General features: G+C 40.4%; 1 protein-coding gene across 3 annotated transcripts in view; it reads right to left on the bottom strand.

Moving 5' to 3' along the window:
• Window positions 1–14106, bottom strand: part of hap1 (huntingtin associated protein 1) — a 28125-nt gene that overhangs the window by 5164 nt on the left and 8855 nt on the right. For all 3 annotated transcript variants that reach the window (XM_062033142.1, XM_062033141.1, XM_062033143.1), the window contains exons 3-12: window positions 13879–13995; window positions 13688–13782; window positions 12311–12419; window positions 11687–11765; window positions 11476–11606; window positions 10984–11058; window positions 7604–7815; window positions 3064–3276; window positions 2592–2926; window positions 420–608 (exon numbers count right to left, since the gene is read on the bottom strand). In XM_062033142.1, the coding sequence (XP_061889126.1) occupies window positions 420–608; window positions 2592–2926; window positions 3064–3276; window positions 7604–7815; window positions 10984–11058; window positions 11476–11606; window positions 11687–11765; window positions 12311–12419; window positions 13688–13782; window positions 13879–13995 (1555 nt within the window). The remainder of the gene's footprint in view (window positions 1–419; window positions 609–2591; window positions 2927–3063; window positions 3277–7603; window positions 7816–10983; window positions 11059–11475; window positions 11607–11686; window positions 11766–12310; window positions 12420–13687; window positions 13783–13878; window positions 13996–14106) is intronic.

The following is a 14106-nucleotide window of genomic DNA, read 5'->3' as shown; positions in this document are numbered from 1 at the left end:
TTATGACTTGGTACTTGACAAACGTTAGCATTTCAGTTCGCCTCGGGCATTTCAGCCTTCACACACAATTTTTACTGAAACTGCATATTTTAGTTAAATGAAAGTTGATCCATCAACCCCTTGTTAGGTTTGTTTGATATGCAGTACAATGTAACACTTTATATTACATTCAAATAAAGACCTCTACTTATGGACTTTTTTATTATAATTTAAATTTGCTTCAATATACAACCTTTTCTACTGACAAACAGTGTTCAAGTTCCTAAATTGAGGCTGCATTGTATTCATTTATTTTCATTACGGCTGTAGTTTGCAATGGTGTAGCGCACTGCACCATCATCAAGAGATTGTGCTAGTGTTCCTAATCAAGATGAACACTTGGAATGTGAATCTCTTTAAGGAGTTTAAATGTACCCTACCCATGTCGGTTGTTCCCGGCAGCAGCGACAGATCCGGTTCATCCTCCTCCAGGTCGTTCAGACTGTACACATGTTGTATGTCCACTTCCAGCTCCCTGAAGTCCTTCGTCAGAACTCCGGGGCGAGGATGCAGAATGCCCCCGAGGTTTGGTCTGGCCAGCTGCTGCCACTGGTGTAGAGTCACTGAACCTGATGAAGGAAAGTCAGAGGAAACCGGACTTGTAGAACATTGGGAGTATAAATTACCAACACCTGAGAGAGGTGGTCAATCACAAACTTATACAAATAAAACATTTTCATTAGGGATGTGATTCTTTCCGATTCAATTCAATTCCAATTATTGGCATAACGATCTCAATTCAAACAGATTCTCGATTGCTAGTGAATTGATGGGAGTGTTTGTCAGGACTGGACTTGGTCAAAAGTTTACATACACTTGTAAAGAACATAATGTCATGGCTGTCTTGAGTTTCCAATAATTTCTACAACTCTTATTTTTTTGTTATAGAGTGATTGGAGCACATACTTGTTAGTCACAAAAAACATTCATGAAGTTTGGCTCTTTTATGAATTTATTATGGGTCTACCGAAAATGTGACCAAATCTGCTTGGTCAAAAGTATACATACAGCAATGTTAATATTTGGTTACATGTCCCTTGGGAAGAAATGTCTAGCGCTGTTGACATATTTCCACTTATATTTTTTCAAATATAGCATCAAATAGTGTAAACTTTTAGCAGCTGTAAATGATAACTGGTCTGTATTTATATAGCGCTTTACAATACCTGGAAAGAAACCCAAAGTGCTTTACATTATACATCACATTCATCCATTCACACACCGTTGGATAAACAGAGACTATAAAAACAGAAACAGCGCACAAATAGTGAATAATCACATATTTAAAAAAATTTTAAAAAGCTCACGTTAAAAATGCTAAAATACTGGTGGAAAACAGTACTGCCGGAAGAAAGAGGAATTAAATATAATATAAAATAAAATACTAATACTATTGTCTGAAGTACTAAAACAATTTAGTCATTCAATATCAGGGATCAGCATCAGTGAGCAAAATGACAAATACCATCCATCCATCCATCCATTTCTACCGCTTGTCCCTTTCAGGTTCTAGGGGGGTGACCGAGCCTATCTCAGCTGCATTCGGGCGGTAGGCGGGGTACACCCTGGACAATAATTCAAGATAATTGAAAGAAAACCCATGTTCTAAGCTTGTCTTTAGGCACACGTTGTCACGATCCCACGACAGTTTGGACTTTGTTAGTTATTTTCCTGTGTTATGTTCAAACGTACAATCACATATGCATACCTACACTCATGCATATAATCGCGTTTAATCAAACAGAACGTTGTTCTCCTAGGGGAAACTGGGTAAAACACGGCACACTGAGGAAGCTTAACCTATTGTTACTATAACAATCTACAAGGTTAATACAGTTCGCTTCTCTTTTTTCCCCTCCATTTATCTGCTTTCTTTTGTAATTCAAGTTATCATTACATACATATATATTTACGAATTACACAAGGTGCCAACTTCACTGGTTTTGGGTTTTGTATAATTTCCTGTCCTGGTACTCTTGTTTTAGTTCCCCTTTCTGTTGGACTACTTGGACTACTGGAAATTGTGATGTATCATGTTGTATGCTTGCATGTTCGAAATAAACTCAAACTCAAACTTGTTTCGCTGCAGACTGCCAGGGCACCTATTTTCTATGTCTGATCAAGTATATTTAAGTTCACCTGTTTCTCCTTGCCAGCGCTGGTTTATTGCCTTTTGTTAGTGTGCGTGAGTTACTCTGCTGCCGCTACATGCCTTCAGTCAGTCAGATGGCTATTCATGTAAAAGATGTTTTTTGGTGGAGAGAGCACCACGCGTTTTTTGTAACGGCGTCCAGTGGCATCACAATAAAAGAAGCATGATGTGTTCATCACACAAGATGTCACGTGACATTAGTATGGGGAAAGAACTGCTGGCTTGACATTTGTATATGAGAGGAAGTAATCTCAAAAGTATTTTGAGGAGAGAACAATCAGGCTTAAAGAGAAAAGTATGTTGTGTAATTACTGTCATGACTGACATACCAAAATGATTAACATTCTTTGTGTAAATGAATGTTGTGTTGAACGTATAGACGCTTGAAAAGATTTAGTACCTTCAAGTGGTTTGACAATCTGCAGGCGGTCGGGTAGGTAAGACCTGGATCCCGTGGAGCCACAGGAGTGTCGGGAGCTCCCATTGGAGTAGTTGGTGCCGGTCGATGCCTCTGAACTGGAGGCCAGGCTGTCATTTGGTGTCAAGAAGCCACTGGAGCCTTCATCCTCCTCGATATTTTCCGCCAGGGCGCGGAGTTTCCGCTCACGCTCTACATCAAAGAAAGGGCGCTCGGAGGAGTGGTTCTGTTGGCGTGCTGATAGGCTGCGCAAGGCTGCCTCAAGGTCATGGCCTCCCGGTGTGCCAGGCTGTCCTAAACGCTTTGGCCCACAGATGCTAAAGAGAGAATGTGTGGCAAAGCACAAGTAAGCATATACTGGAAATGTATTTCAGTGAGAAAAAAAATGTCTACCTAAGGACAAAAGCAAAGTGTAGTGCATACAGCACCTATAATTTATGGTTCTTTGACACACCTGATGTCTTCTTTCTGGGCAGGACTGCTGCTAGGCTTATCCTCCAAGCTGGTGTTGTCGGAGCCGTAGTAGCTGGTGCGAGGAGTGCTGGTGCAGCTGGAGCGCATGGACACTGGGCTGGAACCTGGAAGTCCCGGAGATTGGCACAAAGAGCGCAGCCTCACCGACCTGTTCACCACCCGCACAGTTTCAAACACCCGCCATGGGTGGGTTCTGCAAGAAGCAAAAAGAAATGTTTCAAAGGTCAAATGTACCTCATGTTTGGTGCTAATGCTTAAATGGCTTTTTTTTTTTTTTTTTTAAAGAAAAAGGACAAATTTGTTCCAAAAACAAATCAAGTTCAAGTCTATACAGACATTTAAACATTTGACAGATAAAGAGAATACTTTTTTTAAAATAAACATAAAGTCTGAAATGGAATAGGCAAAGGCTAAAGCGTATTACACCTATTCTAGTGCATTTAAAAAACAGAAACAGAAAAAACTACCCATGTCTTATGCATGCAGTTGTACATTCTATGGCCCAAAAATGATAATGATAAATGGGTTATACTTGTATAGCGCTTTTCTACCTTCAAGGTACTCAAAGCGCTTTGACAGTATTTCCACATTCACCCTTTCACACGCACATTCACACACACTGATGGAGGGAGCTGCCATGCAAGGCCCTAACCAGCACCCATCAGGAGCAAGGGTGAAGTGTCTTGCCCAAGGACACAACAGATGTGACTAGGATGGTAGAAGGTGGGGATTGAACCCCAGTAACCAGCAACCCTCCGATTGCTGGCACGGCCACTCTACCAACTTCGCCACGCCGTCCCCAAAAACAATGACTTTGTATCTTTTTTATCCTTTTTATCTTTACAAATACAACACAATAGTAATTAGTAATGAAAAACGAAGCTAAATGTTCAAAAAATATTGCAAGATTTTACAGTACTTTAAATCCATATAATTGGAAAGAAAAACATTTACAATGTGGTATGTAACAGTGTTTGTTAGTCAATCCCACACACCGACCTGTATTAACTGAGCAAAATGAAGTTTGTGTAACGACCAGTGTGTGTTGATGTCATGTTGATGTTCAGAATTCCAGTGTTCGGGAATGCACCTCACCATGACTGGTGCATAATGAGGAAGAGTCATGTTGCTGGTGTGGAAAGCGACAAATGTGTGTGCAAGTTTGAATATGTTGTTGAAACGAAGTGCTGCTGTTGCGTGTTAAGGTCTACAATAAAATGTTTTAAAATGTGTTAGGACATTACACTACTTACATAATTTTTGCTAAGAACTGAGCACAAAAGTGAGGCAAGAATAGTTACTAGGTTTTTTTATGCACCAGTGTCATTAAGGTACAGAGTTTGGGTACCCATCCCCTTTTTCTGAAATACAAGCCCTTTCAAAGCCGAATATCCATCCATTTATTCATTTTCTATATGGATACGTCTCATTAGGATTGTTAGTAAGCTGGAACCTATCCCAGCTGACTGTGGGCGAGAGGTGAGGTACACCCTGGACGCGAGTTTAGAAACCCTAGCACAGAGCAGGGATGACCACGCTCCACACTCCCCGGAGCTCATTTGATTGGTCGCTGCAAAGTCTCTTGCTTGTGCCTTGAGTACGCCACCTTCGGTGGCTGAAGGAAACACAACTCTACTTTTATTGATAGATTAAGTGCATAACTTGCAAAAACTTACAAAATGTCCAAAATCTGTAGTTTTTCTCACAGAGATCTCTATGATGAAAGAAAGAAAGAAATCTTAGTGAATGTCTAACGCAGAGCTGGGCAAATATTTTGACTTGGGGGCCCACATTGACAGAAAAAATGTGTCTGGGGGGCCAATGTGTATATGTGTATAAATTACATATACTGGTACACATTTAGCTGTAAAAATCTGCTCTACAGTTTGTGTGTTTGGGTCCCGTCATTTCAAAAACACTAATACCAAAAGTCACAATGTCCGATAGAATTCTAAAAAAGTTATGACAGGCTGCTCCACGTGGAGGAGTTCAAGTACCTCGGAGTCTTGTTCACGAGTGAGGGAAGAGTGGATCGTGAGATCGACAGGCGGATCGGTGCGGCGTCTTCAGTAATGCGGACGCTGTATCAATCCGTTGTGGTGAAGAAGGAGCTGAGCCGGAAGGCAAAGCTCTCAATTTACCGGTCGATCTATGTTCCCATCCTCACCTATGGTCATGAACTTTGGGTTATGACCGAAAGGACAAGATTACGGGTACAGGCGGCCGAAATAAGTTTCCTCCGCCGGGTGGCGGGGCTCTCCCTTAGAGATAAGGTGAGAAGCTCTGCCATCCGGGGGAGCTCAAAGTAAAGCCGCTGCTCTTCCACATCGAGAAGAGCCAGATGAGGTGGTTCGGGCATCTGGTCAGGATGCCACCCGAACGCCTCCCTAGGGAGGTGTTTAGGGCACGTCCGACCGGTAGGAGGCCACAGGGAAGACCCACGACACGTTGGGAAGACTATGTCTCCGGGCTGGCCTGTGAACGCCTCGGGATCCCCCGGGAAGAGCTGGACAAAGTGGCTGGGGAGAGGGAAGTCTGGGCTTCCCTGCGTAGGCTGCTGCCCCCGCGACCTGACCTCGGATAAGCGGAAGAAGATGGATGGATGGATGGTTATGACAGACCACCTCAAAAAAACAGAATAGAATTTTACACCTTTTTACTAAATGGGACACCCAAAATGTACATTAAAATAAAGAAAGTGGGATGTACAGTATTAACTATGAACAATAAAACACTGAATATTAACAACATAAGAACATCGCTCCTCTTTTACTTCTCAGACCAGCTCCACGATAGACATCTTTTACAATCAAGCAAAACGCAACAAAAATGTAACAAACTGCAAAATATGAATGCAAAGGGATAATAAACACCTACAATATGATATATTATCACTTTTATGCAGAAATTTGTTGTAAAAATTTGCTTCCGCATCTGTTCCATACACGTTTGTTTCGGGCTTACTGCTCAGGGCCACAACAAAGGGCCACATAGCGATAGCATAGACTAGAGCATGCAGTTGGCAATCCCAATTTAATCGTATTTAACAGTATTAATATCATGGAAAACAAGTCTACCCTACCCCTAAAAGTGAATGTTCAGCGTCGCTGCTTCGTGGTTGCTGGCAGTGTGTACAATTTGCATTTGGCATGATGACGACTGGCGAGTGAAATGTTGTCAACTTTTCATCAAATATTTATCTTAAGAATGCTTCCTACATTCAGCAGGTGTCATAATGAACAAGACAGCCATTCATTTTCCCTCAGCGACCGACGGGGCAAAAGTGGCGCACTGAATGAGAAATCAGCGAAAGCACCCAGAAGAAAAAGAGACTTTGCAGCGACCAATCAAATGAGTTCCGGGGAGCGCGCGGAGTGGTCATCCCTGCTCTGCGCTAGGGTTTCTAAACTCGCACCCTGGACTGGTCAACAGTTAAACCACACGGCACAATCATACTGTATACAGGTATACTTGCTTATGGTAGTCCATCGTATCCGATGATGACTTCCACTTCTTCTATTGGTGAGTTTTGAGGTGACTAAAAAGTCCAATACGAGAGCCACATGGTCTATTGCAATGGGGGCATATGAAGTTAGTGTTTGTTGTGGTCTTGGCTGCAGGGCCCATCTTCGTCCTCTGGCGTTTCCCTTCCCTCCCTGCGCTTCTCTCCTCTTCAAAATGTTGAAGGCCTGCATGGCAGAGTTGCCTCCAGAGAGGGCGATCTGAGGCAGAGCTTTCCAGCTGTGTGTGCTGTATTCCACACCTTTTGAGAGTTATTTTCAGTTGGTCCTTATATCTCCACTTTTGGCTTCCTGCAGATCTCTGGCCATGATGAAGTTGACCATATAGCAGTTGTCGGGGAAGTCTATCAAGTGGCATTCTGATGGTGTGGCCGGCCCATCGCAGTTGGTACTGGAGAAAAGTGGCCTCCATGCTCTTGGTACCAGTTTTACTCAGTACTTCCGTGGGTGGCACACGGTCACGCCATGTCAGCCCAAGGATCCGCTGGAGACACTTGATGTGAAAGTTCTCCAGCTGTTGGATGTGGCGGCAATACAGGGTCCAAGCTTCACAGCCATACAATAGTGAAGAGACACAGATGGCTTGGTAGACTGCCACCTTGGTACGTATGCTGAGGTCTTTGTTCACATACACCCTCTTACGCAGTCTACCAAAGGAGGGTGAGGCAGACCTTATTCGATTTTGAACATCATTGTCCATGCTGCAGTTTTCGGAGAGGATGCTCCCAAGATATTTGAAGTCTGAGACTATTGCTAGGGGCTTGTCATCGATATTAAAGACAGGTGATGGTGGTCGAGTTGGCAGAGGTGAGTTCCACTGGCACAGGTATACACACAACCCTTCACACTCACATCCAATTTAGAGCCCTATTGTGCATACGTTGCAATTACCCAAATCTACCACCTCAAAATTGAACAGAAACATAAATTTGAATTTTGAGAATCTTTTTGATGTAAGGCATCCATACACCAATGACGTCCGGGATGATCATGACTTACTTGTACTCTGACGACGCAGGCGTGTCCAGGCCTTTGCGAAAGGTGCCCTCTATCTCTGCTGCCAGGCTGTCCATGGGGAGGACAGAGGCCAAAGCGGTGTAGCGCTGCACCGTGCTGTTCGGCAGGCTCTTATTTCGCAGGTTTTTGTTGTCCTCTCGGGCCTCGTGGAGCATGTCTTTGCACTCACAGTACTTGTCCTGCAGGTCCTTGAGCTGCAAACAGGGGGAGGCAAATATCAAGTCAATCATTCTCTGAAGCTTATCCTGTTTAGGGTGTAAAGTGAGCTTCAGCTTATCCCAGGTGACTTGAGCGAAAGAGTACAATAGGACCACTCAACTGGCGGCCCGACTGCACAAATTGGGCCCAAAAATGACACCATACCGGCCCCCGAGTTCAGTTCAAAACTTGGGAAACAAATATTTTTCCAGCAAATTCCAACGCCCTCCTTTCCGTCCTCTCCTTTTTGGCAGTTACAATTTGTTTTCGTAATGTGATTTATGTAACTAAAGTGTTGCTATAGCTTGTTTACTTCAGATGCAGTCAGTAGTCATCGGTTCATTTTCTTTAGTTATACTATATAATTTTACGACCTCTATTTCATTAATTAGGCTTCTCAACTGGCGGCCTGTGAGTTCAGTTAAAAAAAAACTTCTTAGGACTCACATTTTTGCAGCAAATGCTGTCATAGAGATGATTTTGACTAGCTTCTTTGCGGTTTAAAACAGCAGAGGACCCCAATAACTCTGAGAAAATAAATAGACCAAAATCAAAAGTCTATTGTAGAGGACACTGTTTCTCCGGAACATACAAAATAAGAATAATAGTGAAGGGAGAAGTCCTGCCCCGTGGTCCTTTTCATTCTGGAAATGTGGTCCCCAAAACAATTTAGTTGAACATCATCAGCATTCTGCAGAAGGCATATAGAATATGAAAGGGATCATTTTATTTTGCTCATATATTCAGAGGTTGGGCTGCTTCATTGGAGTTGCATGTTATCAGGGAAGAAAGTGCTACAATCATAACTGAAGTCTATTTAACAGATGCTGACGATGTTGCAGGCAACTTTTTCAAAATGTGCAATACATCCTGAATATTAATTATAGTGTAAGTAATTATAAGCTTTAGGCTTTTAAAACTGTGAAATACCTTAAAAAATGCATTACCACTTCAGTTTGTGACCAAATTATGGTATTTATGGGGAAACATTTAAATATGAAAGCTTCAGGTGTACTTTTGAATGTTATTTATGTTAATATTGCACTGACAGAAAAAAATATCTGTGGTATTAAGTTTAAAGCAATGTCCTTTTGATTTTGTAAGTTATTTATTGTTCATTGTTTTTTAAAAGCATTGTAGATTAAAAATTCACCTTAATCCTGGATTCTGCCTCTCTATTTTTCTCTCACATACATAAGTGGACTTTTTGTCAAGTACATCTAGATAAACTAATGAACACTATATACAAAGTTACTATACCACCAAGCTTGTTTCTACCATGCAATGTTACATTAAAAAAATCAAGTAATCTTTTTTTCTTTCTTTTTGCTGCCAGTGGCTGAAACATCCTGTGCGAAACATTCAGAATAAAAGCACATTCACAACCTGAATTGCCGACCTTTAGTTTTGTCGTTATGTGCTCTCAAATTTTAACATATGACTATTTACAGTCGCGATCAAAAGTTTACATACACTTGTAAAGAACATAATGTCATGGCTGTCTTGAGTTTCCAATAATTTCTACAACTCTTATGTTTTTGTGATAAAGTGATTGGAGCACATACTTGTTGGTCACAAAAAACATTCGTGAAGTTTGGTTCTTTTATGAATTTATTATGGGTCTACTGAAAATGTGACCAAATCCACAAGCTTCTGGTTGAATTTTTGACCACGCCTCTTGACAGAATTGGTGCAGTTCAGCTAAATGTGTTGGTTTTCTGACATGGACTTGTTTCTTCAGCATTGTCCACACATTTGACTCAGGACTTTGGGAAGGCTATTCTAAAACCTTAATTGTAATCTGATTTAGCCATTCCTTTACCACTTTTGATGTGTGTTTGGGGTCATTGTCCTGTTGGAACACCCAACTGCGCCCAAGACCCAACATCCGGGCTGATGATTTGGAGGTAATCCTCCTTTTTCATTGTCCCATTTAAAGCACCAGTTCCATTGGCAGCAAAACGGGCCCAGAGCATAATACTACCACCACCATGCTTGACGGTGGGAATGGTGTTCCTTGGTTTAAAGGCCTCACCTTTTCTCCTCCAAACATATTGCTGGTATTGTGGCCAAACAGCTAAATTTTTGTTTCATCTGACCACAGAACTTTACTCCAGAAGGTCTTATCGTTGTCCATGTGATGTCAGAAGAAACAAAAATTGAGCTGTTTGGCCACAATACCCAGCAATATGTTTGGAGGAGAAAAGGTGAGCCTTTAATCCCAGGAACACCATGTCCACCATCAACCATTGAGGTGGTAGTACTGCACCCATTTTGTCAAGAGGAGTGGTCAAAAATTCAACCAGAAGCTTGCCAGAAGCTTGTTGATGGCTACCAAAAGCACCTTTTTGCAGTGAATGTATACTTTTGACCCAGCAGATTTGGTCACATAATAAATTCATAAAATAACCAAACTTCATGAATGTTTTTTGTGACCAACAAGTATATGCTACAATCACTCTATCACAAAAGAATAAGAGTTGTAGAAATTATTGGAAACTCAAGACAGCCATGACATTATGTTCTTTACAAGTGTATGTAAACTTTTGATCGCGACTGTATATCAACAATTAGATATGTTTATGTTTACCGGTTTCCAACCTTTTTCTGTAAGGGGCGCCGGAAGTTGGCAGACCCGTCAGTGATCCTGTTCTGTCTCCCTGTAATGTTTGTCTGCTCTTGAATGGGATTGTGCTGAAAATCTCAACTTCCCCTCTGGGATTAATAAAGTATTTCTGACTCTGATTCTGATTGTGGTGTACACGCTGGACTGGTTATAGTCAATCGCAGGCCAGACAATTAACCATCCGCACTCTCATTCTCACCAATTTAATCCTCTTGTGAATGTTTTTGGACACTACCGTGCTGCTCAGACACAAACACGCCCACAAACACACCCATCTTAAAAGTTTCATAATTCATTATGTAGGATTTAGAAAATACAGATATATAAATGAATATCAGTAACAAAACACTTGCATGCATATCTGCCAAACAGAAGTACAGGGCACCTCATGTGTATCATATACCATGATCATAAATAAATTATTGCAGATATATTTGAACATGAGTCAACTGTCATTTTATAAATCATGAATATCCATTCTATTTTTTCTTGTTCTGTTCGGCAGCTACATATGCAGTTCATGTTTGGAAGGTCTTGCCTCTGATTGCAGCTTCAGGTTACTCTCGCGCAAGTGACACAGATGTTGGTTCAGCTCCTCGTTCTCATTTGTGACCTAAAGGGACCAAAAGAAGGAGTTTGTGGGATGACAGTTTACTGTTTATGGAAGCAGGTTATGTTATCACTGTGACACATCATGTGCCTTCTTAATTGACTCTTGAACGCATCATGACTCTTGAACGCATCATAATAATCCCCTCAATTCCCCCCAAAAACGGATTAACTCGCTGGAATATAAAGACAATATAACATACATCCATAAATGTGGATGCATATGCAATAAGTACAATATATTTATCTGTACAGTAGTCTATTTATTTATATCTGCACCTTATAGCTAATAAAACAAAATGTGTTCTTATCTGTACTGTAAAGTTCAAATTTGAATGATAATAAAAGGAATTAAGTCTCTAAGTCTAAGTCTAAGTCTTCATTCATATTTCTTAGATGAATATTTGGAGTTTTAACTCACACTTTTGCAGCGGGCCTGCAAATCGACAATCTGAGCAAGCAGCAAGCTGATCTCTTCTTGCTGCCGGAGAGAATCCTCTACTCTACGCGCCAGCTCGTCTGATAGATCCACCACTTGCTTGTTGACAGAGGCTAAAATTTCACAAGTTCTATTAATGTACTTCATCAAACATGTGTGTACTGCCTTGAAATGTTTAAGAAAAGAAACTTACACAGCTCTTCCACACACACCATCATTAGCTCCTGCTCTTGCTCCTCGTAGTTGCTTGTCTCAGTGCTGAGTTCACTGGCCTGTGAAAATTATGGTGGTTTAATATGTTACGGTGATCAATGATCATTACTGCAAATAGTGCACTTTCTCGGCCCCGTGGGTCACATTGATTTATAGCAACAGGATACATTATACAGTGGAACCTCTGATTTGGTTTTTGATGAAAATGTTTTCATTTTCCACCAGTTTTCGTATACTGTCTCACATGGCCAAACATCGAAGTGTTTGTATCTACGGAATTAAGTGCTCAAACTAAGAATCACGTACTGGTGGCTCAGTTTCTGTGCTTTTTTAATGACTGATTTTATTACAAAATCAGCCACAATGGAGCCACAGAAACTTTGGAATGTCAACACTTTGATAAAAGGTAAGAGACATTCAAAAAATAAAAGTGACGTTAAATGTTAATTTATGCATTTTATTCATCATTTACATGATTTTGCAATCAGGACAGATTATTTGGATTTGCATTATTTCTGATAAGAAAAAATACTTTTGGAACCAAAGTACCACTGTACCCTGTACATAACTTAAAAATGTGTTTTCTTATCTTTTAATCTGTTACCTCCAATCGAAGTTTGCGGTTCTCGTCCTCCAAACATTTCAGTTTCTGCTGCAAGAAGTCATAGTGGACGAAGTTGCTGAGAGAACTGGTTGATTCTGTTTTTTTTATTCTAAAACAGAAACAAAACAGTTTTCACATGACAAATACAAAGGAAACAACCTTAAGTCACATTATGTTTACAAACATGTTTATTTGGTTTGACTGCATGTTTTTGGGTTTTGATTTCATTTGTGTTTTTATAACATTTCTTCAGAGAAAAGGTGTATAAATGTCTGCTTAACAAGGAGTACGTAACAGAATCAATAAATAAATGATAAGACACATTTATGGTTTGTTTTATTCAAATTTAAATACTTGATCATATGAATAGCATTAGCACGCCCATCCTACTAAATGAACCTTGCAAATATAAGGTAAGGAAATATTATACTATAGTTAATGTACAAATGACTAATGCATTATTGAATAGCTTATTATTAAATGTAAATGGACGAAAACAAGATACTGTACAGTCATACACGGCACTGGGGCCTGTTTAATAAACAATTTTCCACAACTTACAGTAAACTTAAATATGGGGGACCCTGCTCCTAATCTATATTCGTTAGGGGGCCTGTGCCTGGTAAAATGGAAAAGAGCCCTGCAATCATTTGAGCATTTTCTGTCATAATTTTGTAATAGTTTTAAATGTTATACAGTTCACTCGCCAGTTCGCGGCTCACTTAGTGCAGTCTCAATAAATTGCAGATTTGAAAAATTGTGTACAGTAGGTACAGTATTTGTATATAAATGTTCCGCGAGTGAACAGTTTATCTGCGCTAATACGGTACAGTATTTTAATTTATTTGAAGTCCTACAATGTCATTCAAATAGAAACCAAGCCCCAGAAAAAAATAAAAGGTGGACCTCCTCATTATTATGCTTTAAAGAAGGTAGTTAAGCTGTTAGCTGTTAATTACAAGCAGCCAATTACAAGCTGGTACACAAAAAACAAGGATAAGAATATGAGGAAGATGGCAAAAGAGGACACTGTGACAGCGCTATCCGCCATCATCATCACCGACAGGTAATTCCTTATTGTCATCATTTGTGAGTACCAATATTTTATATGTTACAATTAGGTAAGAGTGTAGACAGTGTTTGGAAATATTTGTGAAAGGTTAATAACAAAGTGTGGAGGGTTTACCAAGGTCTAAAATACATACAATGTTTGTTTAAATCATAAAGTAAATAGCATCACCACTTTGCGGAAATTCACCTACCATGGTTGCGCTGGTTTTGCAGTAGTAATAATGACAATTTGATGATTAGTTTGTGTACGGTATGCCGATTTTTAGCAATGCAGGATATATTTTTGTAATTTGGGGTTTCACTTACGGTAAGTTGGATTCAGCATTTTCTATCTCCTCTGTGCTCGCATAGAACTGAAGGAGGTCATCTCGCATGGACAGTTCATGACGAAGTTGAGCAATCTGGGGGAAAAAAGCACGATTAATTGAATCCAATTCAGTCATAAATGCATTTGATATGTAAGTTCCTAAGTGCGTGTTGAGCAGTTTGTCCTGTACCTCTTCCTTTGCAATTTCTAACTGTTCATCCAGCATTCCATTTCGGGTTGTCAGTTCTTGGTTTTGTTTAAGAAGAGACTGACCGATGCGGGCCGCTAGCTCAAGATCACGCTCTTTCTGCATTAATAAAAAATGTGAAGATATAGCACAATTCAAGAAATCACATTTTATTTGCTTATTGAACTGACAGTGTGCTGACACTGGTGACAATTGGTCAATGAGACAGAG

Source organism: Entelurus aequoreus, linkage group LG22 (genome assembly GCF_033978785.1).
Source record: "Entelurus aequoreus isolate RoL-2023_Sb linkage group LG22, RoL_Eaeq_v1.1, whole genome shotgun sequence".
Taxonomy (NCBI): domain Eukaryota; kingdom Metazoa; phylum Chordata; class Actinopteri; order Syngnathiformes; family Syngnathidae; genus Entelurus; species Entelurus aequoreus.
This window is presented reverse-complemented; position numbering and strand designations above follow the sequence as displayed.